The sequence below is a fragment of the Monopterus albus genome, unplaced genomic scaffold, assembly GCF_001952655.1.
Source record: "Monopterus albus unplaced genomic scaffold, M_albus_1.0 scaffold165.1, whole genome shotgun sequence".
NCBI classification, from domain to species: Eukaryota; Metazoa; Chordata; class Actinopteri; order Synbranchiformes; family Synbranchidae; genus Monopterus; species Monopterus albus.
The window spans coordinates 158,379-171,448 of NW_018128045.1; the positions used below are offsets into that span (position 1 = coordinate 158,379).

Here is a 13,070-nt window from a genome sequence, read left to right on the forward strand (position 1 = left end):
AGAGTGTGATCCCAAGAACAAGAAAATAATGAAAAAAACTAACTACAGCTCCAGTAAATGTGTTGTGGTTTCACCCATATCCATAAAAATCAGCACCACTCTCATTTTAGTCATTTTAGTTAACCAGCTAATCCTCCAGACTTGGATATGGATGAACTTTGTTGTGTGACTGGGCCTTAAAATCCAGTATGGATTTTAAAAATAAGACTTGAGCTAACTAAAAGCCTTTGTACAGTGAACTCTAGTGGGTGTATATCATCTATGAAACATTGTGCTCTGTGACCCTTTCTGTAATAACTGGACAAATGTTTTTAATTAGAAGAATCAACCTCATGCAGACATTTTAACACTGACCCCGGCAAAGCAAACATCACTCAGACACACTTTTAATCCTTTCATTGTGAGTTTGCAGCACGCCGAGGGTTTTGTTTTAATATTCAGACAAACCCTCGACTTCGATGCCACATGTGACCTGCAAGTTGAGCTGCTCTCCTCATATGAAAGGACATGAGGCGGGGGGACAATGGACTCTTCACACCAAGGGCTATACCGACTTATCTCTGAGTGTCTGTGCTCTGTATAGTGTCTGCTTCTCATCTCCACTTCTTCTTCTGCGTGTCAGTGTTGGAAGCATGCTTGTGGATATGTTTGCATATGTTCACCAGATTTTTTTTTTCTTATGTAGAGAGAAAATATAAAAAGGAGGAATTCTACAAAGCAAAGGAGCTTTTGTGTGCCATGTAAAAACACACAGCCATGACTACTTGAGAAGTGGTGATCGAACTGTAAATGTTGTAGTTTTCCCGGCTGTGAGATGGACCTTGTAGCCATCCAGGCTGGATTTGCCCTTTATGGATGTTGTTTAAGGGACTCATGAGGCCTTGTTTGAGGTTTTCAGCTTCGTCTCTGAGTTGTATTTCTCTAAAGACAGATGTGTTTGCTGCCAGCCATTTATACATGTGCACACATGTTGATAGGTTTATGATCATTATGTGTAAAGATTCCCCCTTGATCAGACTATGAACGCTCTTATCATGATCTTTTTTTTTTGTCTGAACATGTATTTGTTTTTTTAATCTGTGAATTTTAACATATAATCTTGGATTTTCAATATTTAAACTTTCTAGTGGAATTTAAAAAAAACAAAAAAACATTTGTATTCTCAAGAACAAAAAGCGCTGATGCAGTCAATGAGAAAAGACAAACCGCATGACGATGTCAGAAGCCAGTCTTGATGATGTCATAGTGCTGACTTATGATGTCACGGCGTGTATGTGTAGAAATCTACATGCATCTGTTTCCATCTGTGTGCCCCTGTGTGTAACCCTGTGTCATCCTCCTCCTCTGAGGAACGCCGAACCTCATTTCTGACCAAACTCGGCTCCTGTCTTCAGCACATGAGGATGATTTTAAGACCTGAGTCTCCATCGTTATGTGTCCATATCAGCTTGTAAAAATTTTTTATTCTTGCCATTGTTTTATTTTTTTATTGTTTATTTTTAAAGGCGCATTGATAAATCACAGCTTTTTATGGAGCTATGTTCACCAAAGTGAGGACTTTTCAAACATTTAAACATGTTAATTATTGAAGGTTTATATTGTGTTCAGTTTTGGTGTTTGAATAGAAATGAAACAACTGAGTGCGTTAATTTGTCACTTGGTTTTTAAGTTTGTGCTGATGCTGTGTGACCTAAATACAGTATGTTTCTGCTGTTTGCGCTCGGTTTAACAGAACCTTAAGGACACAAATGTGACTCCACATGCAGTATTAACAGCTTTTTAAAGTTACAGTACATGTGAAAGGGGAAACACAGGTTTCATTAAAGTGTTTTAGTGACAGCAGCTTTTGCTTTAAGGCTGGATTTACACAGACCTGTGCCAGACTTGTGTTTAAAGATTATTACACAACAAAACTCAGCACAGTAGTTTGTAATACAAACTAACAGGATTGCACAACTCTTTAAAGTTATTATGGCTGCAGCCGTTTTATCCCGGATCACGACAATCTCGAGGTAAACAGCAGAAATATGGCCTTCATGCACGTGTGCACGTACACGATTGTGCAACACAGCGCCTTGCATGATAATATGTAAAAGTTAAACCAGAACCAGCTGTTTCTCCACGTGATCCTGCAGCACACTTTCTCCATTCAAATCAATGAAAAGAGTTGTTTTTGTGTGAATTCAGCCTGAGCGGGTTGGCAAGGTCAATGTACTGTGACTTGCCTTTTGCTGGCGGGACTAGAAAAGCTCTGTGGTTTTTAAAATGCAAACATCTAATTAACTTTCAAAAGTGAGAAGCAAAAAAGGAGGGGAAATGGAAAAGCAGTTGTGTATTTAATGTCTATCTCATTTCTCCTCATGCAGATATTGTAATCCATGCTCAGTTGATAAATCTGTGTCTGTGTGTGTGCGTGTGTGTGTGTGTGTGTGTGTGTGTGTGTGTGTGTGTGTGTTAACCACTGGAGAGGGGATGCACAGGCATATTTGTATCCTCAAAGCATTACTGCATACCTCAAATTGTAAAATACATTTATTTATTTATTACATCCCCTTATATGTCTGTTTCCAAAAAATATCCAAACAAAGGTCTCACGGATGTGCAACCCTTTTGTTATTGGTGAGCGATTCTTGCATTTGTAGAAATCATACTGTTTAATTGATAATAACAATAAATAAAAATCCCACAATCTTGTTTGTCTTACATGTTAAAAATTGATTCTTTGTGCTTTTAGATTATATTCACAGTTAGTGAGAAAACATGGAGTTGCTTAGTTGATGGGCAGAAAACTATTCAGCCAAACACCTGCTGGTTTCCAGCTTTTCAAATGCATTTTCCCTCTCTTTTATATTATTATAAATGAAATATCTTTGGGAATTGGATTGGCCTATCATAAATCATTTGACAGCATCACCTTGGATGGGAATTTTTGACATTATTATTATTATTATTGCATTTTTACTGTTTAATAAAAAAGTAATATGTGGATTAACTGATAATGAAACAGTTTCAGCTATATTCACAGCGTAATGGCATGGTTTTAAGGGCTACAATAAATGATTATATATTACAATTTTTTTTGTCACATAAAGGTGAAAAACTACCATCACAAGTTTACTGAGGACAATTGCTTACTTTTGTTCAAAACCCCAAATATATTCAGTTTACAGTGACTCAACCCAGATGAACTACACCTCTCCTTCTCATCCCACCCTCTACTTTAACACAAATGACTAAATTCCTTAGTCGTAACACTAAGAAAATGGGGAAATTACAGGAGGGGATAAAGACCTACCATAATTTCTAAGGTAAACTCTGACTCTGCTGTCTGTTTGACAAGATGGAGAACTTTGAAATGGACTTATTACATCCGTTTCTGTTGACATTTATAGATATGATGCCAATGAATAGGGACGCCAGAGGCTCCATCCATAAACTAATAAGTAATAATAGTTATGTATGTATGTATTGTATCTAGTAATTGATTTATTTAATTTACAGTAGGGTGACAGCACATGGTTCCAAACCCTGACGAATAAGGTCAAAACTCCCAGGATGAACAAACTGCTCTCTAGGTAGTTTGTAGCTGTTTTGGATGAACTGACCCTTTAACTGTCCCCTTCAGCCTCTATTTAAAAAAGACTGTGTACATTTATTCCGTGTTTATACAGAATATAATCCAGAGTTAATAGTCGCACAATAGGGGGATTAAGAAAATCCAACAGGATTACTTAGTGCACATCAGTGAAGCATGCAGGAGCACACACATGCATAACTACAGCCCGTTTTCACAGTTTTTGTCTCTACCACACACACACACACACACACACACACACACAATGTAAACAGACAGATGCACTCTTTCACACAGACTAATGCAAATTCACACAACAGCACACACAGGCACACGCACGCACAGCAATGTTATGCAGCCTGCGCCGTAATGATATCTTTAATTGACTAATTAACATTTCACACCCTTAGTGTGAAAACACACACACGGGGCTTAATGACATGTGACAGTGTCACTATGCACAGTGATATCTATTTTTAATGGAGTCCAGACGCGCACGCGCGCACACCGTTTATTTATTCATGAGCATCATGCTGGATAGGGTCCATATTTTGCAGGCGGAAGGGCAGAGGTGGATGTGAGCGGAGCAGCGGCGGCGTGGTCGCGGCCGGACAGACCAACCTGTGCCTGGCTCTACCCGGAACCATTATGCAGACAGGAAACTACCATTTTAACGCTAGCAGCATCGGAGGAGCCGTCGTCTGCAAGGGGGGACAGCAAAATCCAACACCGGGAGCAAAACAGCCAACCCAGGTGAAAAGAAGGAAAAACACGACGGAAACAAAACAAAGGCACCGTTTGGGCGAAGACGAGCAGTGAGGCGGTCGAGCTGCAGCCTGGTGGCGGCAGACAATGGACATATCGGACCAGGCCAGCGGAAATAGTTTTTGTTAGCGAGTGAAAGGCAGCCCTCCCGGGCCGATGGAGAGCCAGGCCCTTCTCACTGGTTTTTCATGGATGAAGGAAAAGGCCCCGCTGACAGGCAGCAGAGACCCCGCTCCCACGGTGCGCCCCTACCTCGATGTTTTCACACTTTAATCCCCGTGTTTCTGAGCTTTTTTGCACCCAGACATCGCGCACTACAAGGTAAAACAACAAAAACAAAAGCCGTTTGCAGCAGGAGTATGTGAGCAAATGTGTTAGCTACCAAGCTAAGCGTATCTAGCAGGTCGGCTAAGCTGCTAGCAGCGCTAGCTTCGTGCTATGCACCTGGGATGTCTGATTGCTTTATGTCAGTTTATTGTAACACTGTTGCTCATTGTTTGACTTGGTTTAGAACCTCTCGTATGAATGACTGTTGAAATTTGGCTTATAAAATGCGATAATAAAAAAAAAAATCAGTTTCCTAACCATTACAGTAGCATTTTGCAAATCGTTAACAACAGCTATTCGGGTGATTGGTGGATGCTAGCAGACCTTGGGGAGTGGATCCGTTTAACCTAGTCGGTTATCGACACACCTGTTTCAGATTGTCCAGCTGAGGTCACCGGAGAAAGCGGACAGTTTCCACCCCACAGCTGCGGTCCGGCTGGGAGCTTCAGACGTGCGGATCAGCTGGTAAGACGCAAACATCGTGCAGCCTCAGTCCAGTCTGTCAGACAAACTGTTAGGCTGATTAGCCTCAGTTTGTCACTTCTGCTGTTCACACAAACCGATATGCTTGATACCAAGTGTCACTGCTGTTTGCACAAACCGATGCTGAATTTGCAGCTCAGATCAGCTGATGACAAAACTGAGAGCATGTGTATTTATGCATCTCCCAAGCAAAATGCACCACGTTTTCCTTAGTGTGGTAAACTTTCTGCCTGTCTTTTGTGACCGTTTATAGAAAGGATTCATATGTGACAGTCGAGAGGATTTAAAAACAGGATAGACAAATGTTTTTGCTGAATTGTTTATGCCCCTTTTTGAGCAAACTTGCCAAACTGTTTGCTGGTTATTCCAGGTTCTGTAATGTGAAGATTTTCCAGTTGGACTGTTGGTCAAATACAGAAACCCACCTGAAGACATTACCTTGGTCTCTGGGAAATTGTGTTAATTTTTCACAGTTTTCTGATGTTTTAGGAGGTCGGTATTAAGTTGTGCTTTTTGTTCCTGCTGTATGAAGGTTTCTCAGATGCAGGATGAGCCTAGATCATCCCCACTGTCGCTCTGCAATGTCAGACTGTACTCACATGTGACAGCGCTCCTCTGGTTTCCGCCTCAGGAGAGTTGGTGCAGGATCAGAGGAAGGTCACAGTTAACCTCCGGTTGTAAGAAGATGTAGGCTGTTACTCAGAAAAAGGTGTGACAGACTCGCCAGAAGAAAATAACTGCTGTTCAAGGCTTTTCTGTTTTAGTCGGTGGATTGTCGACAATGACAAAGAGAGAAGCATAATTCCTTGTTATCAGATTACAATGGAAGAGTTTTAAGATGTTGGGTCAAAACTGAGTACATTTAGTACTATACTCAAGTACAGTTTTGAGGTATCTGTACTTACTTTCATTTTCTGTTACTTCATACTTTGACTTCGCTACATTTTAGAGGTAAATACTGTGCTTTTTACTCCACTACATTAGTATTATTATTGGAGTTACTTTACAGAACCAGATTAATGCATAAAATACAGTATCACTGATCTGTGGTGGAAAACTCACAAGCTACCAGAAGTACTTCAAATTAAACCCACATAAGCCAGTTAAAACTAGCTCCTCTTTACCAGCTGCAGCATGAAATGTGATGTGCACAATAATGCATCAGTCATTATAATACAATAATATGACATACAGGAATGCGAAATGTGCTGTTCTTCTTAATGAGTATTTTTAGCATGTTTTGATGCTAATACTTTTGTACTTAAGTAACATTTTGAATGCAGGACAGTATTTTTTACACTGTTATATTGCTACTTTTATTTAAGTAAAGGATCTGAGAGTACTTTTTCCACCACTGGTCCAAAGAGAGCCACTTTTTAATAGGGCTGAATATTGATCCTAATCTCTGGATTAAGTTTGATTCGATTCATTTACAGATGTTGCATAAAAGTAATTGTTCTACTTACCGGGCAAAGGCTTCAGCTTCACAGATAGAAGCCAGTGGATCAAAGCTGAATTTGAATATCTTTTTGTTTATATCTTCTTTTTTTTTTTTTTTTCTTGATTGCCGCATTTAATATATGATTTTTGTTCATGCTTTCCTGACAGCCGTCCCTGGTAGGCTAGTGGTTAAGGCGCAGCGCTCTTGCTGCTGTGGCCCGGGTTCGAGTCAGGGTTGGGTCAGGAAGGGCATCTGGCGTAAAACACATGCCAAATGTCATCATGCAAGTCGTCAGTGTGTCGACTGTGGCGACCCCTAAACAGGAAAAACTGAAAGTGACTTTCTATTCATGCTTTACTGACATAAAATCCAAAGAATAATTCACTGAAAAAAACTTAGAAAAAATCAACCGGACTAGATTTTTAGGTCGAAGACGTTTCACCTCTTCTTCAGAACTGATGAAGGCTCTTGGATGAGAGGTGAAACGTCTTCGACCTAGACATCTAGTCCAGTTGATTTTTTTTCTGTTTTTTTCAGCCTACTATGACCTGGATGTAATTCAGTTTAGTTGTGAGATGTTTAAAATAGGACATTAAAAACAAGACAACTGAAACAATAAAAATCTAAAATCCAACTAATAATTCAGATGCTGAAGATGACTCGATTGCTTAAGTAAAAATGCATCTGAACTTAGTTTCTCTTGTCTACTTTGTGCCTTGTAATGTGATGCACACTCATATTTTAAATATCCTAAATAAAAACAATCTAGTTACATAATGATGAAAATGAAAACACTAAGGAAAACAACTTGCATAGTGTCCTTATAAGTTTACAGCAGCTGTTTTTAGCATCAGGTTTGTAGTGGAAAGCCAGCTGAAGAGAAGCATTGTACCAGGTTGAACAAACCAATTAAACGCAGGGGGCTTTACAGAGTTGTACAAGAATAATAGTGCAGCAGCTGCTCGGGCTTCTGAGTGGATATAGACGGCAGTGACCCAGTTTCCACACAGATTGAGTTGGACATTGTGGACATGCTTATATTTTTAGCCAAAAAATGTAGATGTTGTGACCACGTCACTACATTTTCTTTGGGGAAAACGTGGTTCAATAAACTTCCAAATTTTTGATATACAAACAGTAGTACAGTACAATGTCACTGAACTACAGGCCCCAGAAATGTTAATGTACCGCAGCTATGTTTATCATAGCTGGATCAAGTTCAGCTAAATTGTTCACTTGGGTTTGGACAGAGTAGTTTATTTGGGGGGGTGTTCAACATCTGGCTTTAAGCACTGAGGACTGGGTCAAAAATGCTCAGTCTCTCTGCTGTGGACCGAGTCACTACATCACTTGCTGACATTTAGTTTTATTTTTGTCCTTCTCTCTCCTCAGGCTTCTCGATGAACTCCATGAAGGGACAGAAGGGCTGAAACAACGGAGATACTCCACTTCATGGACCGCTTACCTGATTATGGAACACTTTCAAGAAACACTACAGGCTGTTTTTTAGGATAATTTACTAATTACCTATTTATGACTCTTTTTATATCATCCCACAGAAGCACTTGAAAGCTTAACTCCAGACTGGAGAGTAAAAATATTAGTGTCACATTTATGTGAGGGAAAACAAGCTTCAGCTTTTGGTGGATTATTGCAGCTTGTTGGAAGTTTGGGGTAGAAATCACTGCACGACCACTTCTGAAAATCAGAACTGGTTCGATAAGAGGTCACTGCTGTTTGCAGCAGTTGTATACTCGGTGCACAGGGTAGTTGTGGCGCCAGGACACTTTGCAACATTTGCATTGGGAGATGTTTCAGTTCAGCAAGTACCCCATGGACATTTTAGAGATGCTAAGTGGACACCAAGCCCATCAGTTCAAAGGCCTTGGACTGGACCGACAACTGAGCCACCAACAGCAAGTCCAACTACAGCATCAGCAGCAGCTCCAGCAGCAGCACCAGCCCTCCGCTGACACCTCTGGGAGCCTCCTGTCTGGCCTTGGCCTCGGATCCCTCCAGAGTTCTCGGAGTAATGCATTTGCTGACTCATCATCGTTGTTTGCCAAAATGAGTGCCCCTCCCCCATCCATCTCCCATCAGAGCCAGTCATCCTCTTCATCTCACAGCTCCAGGAAGTCCAGTAAGATGAGCAGTAGCAGCAGCAGTGGGAGTTCCTCGTCGGGGTACCCCCAGTTTCTGCGGCCTTTCCACCCAGCTGAGGCTGCACTGGCCCAGGAGCAACTCCACTCTGGGATGGGACGTTTTGATTTTGGTGGGGGCAGCAGTGGAGGAGGCGCAGGGGTCTTAGGGGGTGTTGTCACACCTGCGCCTCCACCTCCCCCTCTGCATCCAGGTCTCTCTGTCCCCCAGCCCTCACCTGGTCCCTCCTCTTCCTCGCCTTCTCCCTCAACATCTACTTCAGCCTCCAACAACCCCTCCAGCAGCACGGCTGTCCCCTTAGTGGGCCAGTCAGATCCCCGCAGCCTCCACCAGCAGTTCAGCTGCATGCTTGCTGCCAACCAGTATTTCCTGTCCGGTGTCCCCACCAACAGCAGCCTGGAGCAGTTCCTTGTCCAGCAGGGCACTCACAACCACTTGGGCTTGGGCCTCGGCCAGGGGGCCTCCGAGTCAAACTCGGCCCTTGCTCCTCCACCTGCCCTCCACTCCTCCCACAGCCACACAGCTCCACAGCCTCAGCAGCAACAGCAGCAGCTGACCCCTCATGCCTTATCTCACCCACACAGCCACACTCACCACCCCCACCCTCTCCACCCAGCCCCCCAGCCTGCCCCACTAGGTGGCTTTGATTTCCAAGGCATTCCAGTCCTATCCTCCAACCAGATAGCATCGCTAATGCAGCAAGAGCCAGGCCTTCCCCTCCCCCTTCCTCTTCACCTGTCCCTCTCTAAAGATGATGTAGCAAAGTCAGGAGATAGCTCATCTACGTCAGGTTCAAGTGGAGGAAGCAGGAGAAAGAAAGCGATGGCAGGCTACTTACCCCAGAGGAAAACAGACAGTAGTAGTCACAGCCATAGCAGCAGCAGTGTTAGCAACTGCCACAACAGCAGCTCAAGTGGGCACAGTCAGAGCTCCTCATCAGGCCTTGTGGGAGGAGGATCCGGGGGTGTTGGGATAGGTGGCATCGGAAGCGAGCAGCAGCATTCCTCCCTGCTCTCATCGTCCTCACAGCAACAGCAGTCATCCTCCGCTGTCTCCTCCTCATCATCTGCCCCTCCTTCTTCAAACTCCACTTCTGTGCTTGTAGCCAACGGTAATCAACAGCTGTCCAAACCCCAAGAAAGCCACAGTAATAGTTCTTCAGGCCAACCTGAACCAGAACCCCTCTACCACTGCGGGGAATGCGGTAAAACCTTCACCCACCTCTCGAGCCTTCGAAGGCATCTCCGCAGCCATGGCTTGACATCAGAAAGCCAAAACAGGAAGCTGGACTGTAACTCCCCCAGCCCAGAGAGGATATTCTGCTGTGGTGAGTGTGGGAAGAGATTTAAAAAGAGAGGTCACCTCATCCAGCACAGTGTCACCCACTCAACAACCCGGCCTTTTGTCTGCAGCATCTGCCAAAAGTCATTTAACCGTCGAGAGTCACTTACGAGACATGAGAAGATCCACGATGAGAAGCCTTTTCGCTGCCCAGCTTGTGGGCGTTGTTTTCGTGAGAGCACCTCCCTGCTTAACCACGCAGCTTCAGGTGCCTGTGGCAAACCTCCTCGGAGTTCAAAAAGCCGGGGTGGCACCGGAGGGAGTGGATCATCAAACTTAAGCAGCAGTAAAATGGGAAGCAGTGAAGACAGGGTAGGAATTTCAAACAATGGGGCAGGAATGGCTAATGACAAATATACAACAGATTATTCAAGAAATCGCTACCAGAATCCGTCATCCTACAACAGCGGGGTTGACGACTACAGACGATCACAGTCCTCCTCTCTCTTCTCCACAGAGACTACGCTAACCACTGGAATGACCGGCCAGACTCTCCGCAAAGCCCCTTTAGCTCCAACTCTCCATCCGCACCCTCAGAGTCAGCAGCAGCAGCAGCAGCCACACCTCCCCCTCTCTTCCCTGTTGGATGATTCCGAGGATGAAGTCACTAGCAGCGCGATGTCAGCCATTGCTGCTGCAGCTGCAGCCTCTTGTGACATCAACACAGAAAGCCGGGAAGGAGAAAGAAGGGATATAATCGGTGGCTTGCTGGGGGGGTTGGGGTTTGGTAACATGGGTGGACCGTCGTCCACGTCAAGCCTCAACGGTTCCACCATGCCTTTAACACACCCCAGCCAGCCCCACACAAAGCCCAGGAGGCCGAGGAAGCCCAGAGAGAAGAGAGACCCAAGCACCATCATTAGGAGGAGGAGGAGCCCTGCGCCTCCAGGGGACGGCTCAGAGAGGCCGTACGGATGTCCGATCTGTGGCAAACGCTTCAGAAGGGCAGAGACCCTGCGACGCCACAACCGTGTGCACACAGGGGAGAAGCCTCACGCCTGTGACGTATGTGGCAAAATGTTCCGAGAGCCTTTCCACCTCACCAAGCATCTGACCGTGCACTCTGGTCAAAAGAACTACAAATGCAACCTGTGCGGGAAGATGTTTGCCTATGCACAGAGCCTGGTCCGGCACGGGAAGTTGCACAGGAAAGGGGAGATCGACAACCAGGGGAGGAGAATAAAAGGTGCTGCTGCCGCCATCAGTCAGGTTGCCAACTCAGGAAACTCTGACTACTTCTCATCTTGCTCCCAAGAGGAAAAGTCTCCAACATCTGGCACCCCCTCCCAGAGACTTTATACCTGCACAGTGTGCTGGAAATCATTCCGCCACTATTTCCACCTGACAGCACATCAGCAGACTGTTCATGGTGGCGGGGTAGGGCTGGAAAAGTCCTTTCGTTGTGAAGTCTGTGGCAAAGCCTTTGCCTACTCCAACAGCTTAGTGCGGCACAAACTGTCGCAGCATGGCATCGACCGCAACGGCCAGCGTGTCAACCAGTCCCAGCCCTCTGGTTACTCGCCCCTTTTCTACGATTCAGGTTCAGGTTCCAACTACGCTGGGTCATCTCACATGCAACAGGGGGCCACTGGGCAGCACCACCAGCAGCAGCAGCAGCAGCAGCTTTTTATGAAAAACTCAGTTCTGAGAGAAGCAGCACCCTTTTCACTACCGCTCAAAAAACTTCCAAAAGCGCCATGGACAGATGAGAAAGCATCGAAAGAAAAAAAGGCGAGTGGTGATCCACAGCATCATGAGAGATGGAAAGCTGGTGGGTGTGCCTTTGAGTAAGGACACTCGCAGGAAGCTGATGATTCTGAGGAAGAAGAGGGGCAAACTGCAGGCACAGCTCAACAAAAAAAAGCTCCTGGCCCAGCTGAGGATAAAAGGTGGTGTGATGAAAGTGAAGTCATGGTGTGGAGGTGCTGTCAGAGTCATGGGGCTCACTTCCATGGATGTCCCTGTGAAACGCTTCCCCTGCCCGATCTGCCCTAGCACCACATACGCAAAGCAGGGTTCTCTGCTGGTTCACCACGCTGTCCGGCACCCACCCAGAAACTCAGGCCGCCATGCTCGACTGCGGTGCCAGGTGTGCGGAAGACGCACCAGCTCATTACACAAAGCCTTGAAACACAGGGGCCAGCATCTTAAACAAGCTGCATTCCAGTGCCACAAATGCCGACACCGCTTCTGGAACCCCCGGCTCCTGGCCCGCCACAAGTTCTCCTGTCGGGGGATGACTGGCGGGGGAGGGAACTGGGGACTGATGAAGATGAAATCTCCATCTCATGACCAGTCAGATAGTGACCACTCACCAATCCAGCTGACAGTTCCAGGTCTGGTCCAGCCTGAGAGATCAACAGGTCTAACTGAGTACAACCAGTAAAAAGTTTTCTAGACTAGACTGTTTTGATGTTTATTTTTGTTAAATACCACACAAAACAAAAGAGGTGGGAGGATGGGGGAAGGTTTAGTGTAACTACCACCACATCCCCACACCCCTGCCCCGGACAGATGTGCATACAGCCATAGCTACTCCAGCAGAGGACTTCAAAAGGCCCAAAGTCAAAACTGCCCTCCATGTTGGTCTCCTCTTCCCCAAAGGTGAAAGAACTGTACACTGTGTGCACAATTATTAGGCAAGTTGTATTTTTGAGGATTAATTTTGTTATTGCACAACTACAGTGCTCTTGGTCAATCCACAGAGTTAACAAACCCTCAAACCTGAACATTTAAGTAGTAAAAGTGAAGTTTTGGCTTTCCTAAGAGAATATCTACATGTACACCATTATTAGGCAACTATTAGTGTGCAGAATTATCATGCAACTAAAGAAAAAAAGATTTTTCCATCATTTATTTTCACCTGTTAAAGTGAGAATAATAAACAAACTCATAATTTACAAATAAACAGTTCTGAAATTCCAAACAGAAAACCTCAGTGACCAATATAGCCACCCTTCTTTTCGATAACAGTCACAA

The 13,070-nt window shown here is 44.7% G+C and overlaps 2 protein-coding genes across 3 annotated transcripts in view; both read left to right on the forward strand.

Annotated features, from left to right (window-relative positions):
- The window catches only part of shisa7b (shisa family member 7), a 35,095-nt gene extending 32,396 nt beyond the window's left edge, over positions 1 to 2,699 (forward strand). For both annotated transcript variants that reach the window (XR_002276190.1, XR_002276191.1), the window contains exon 11: positions 686 to 2,699. The gene's annotated coding sequence lies outside the window, so the exon portion shown is untranslated. The remainder of the gene's footprint in view (positions 1 to 685) is intronic.
- Positions 2,700 to 4,015: 1,316 nt separating this feature from the next.
- On the forward strand, positions 4,016 to 12,477 carry znf865 (zinc finger protein 865). The gene is made up of 4 exons (XM_020615443.1): positions 4,016 to 4,660; positions 5,043 to 5,131; positions 7,983 to 11,732; positions 11,785 to 12,477. The coding sequence occupies exons 3-4, from the start codon at positions 8,400 to 8,402 to the stop codon at positions 12,475 to 12,477; spliced, it is 4,026 nt and encodes a 1,341-aa protein (XP_020471099.1). The 5' UTR covers positions 4,016 to 4,660; positions 5,043 to 5,131; positions 7,983 to 8,399.
- The last annotated feature ends 593 nt before the right edge of the window (positions 12,478 to 13,070 follow it).

Excerpts from the sequence above, each read along its gene's own strand:
- znf865 (XM_020615443.1), top strand. The coding sequence starts at position 8,400 with ATGTTTCAGTTCAGCAAGTACCCCATGGACATTTTAGAGATGCTAAGT. Across the intron at positions 11,733-11,784 it reads AGCTTTTTATGAAAAACTCA|CGCCATGGACAGATGAGAAA; the intron begins GTTCTGAGAGAA and ends AACTTCCAAAAG.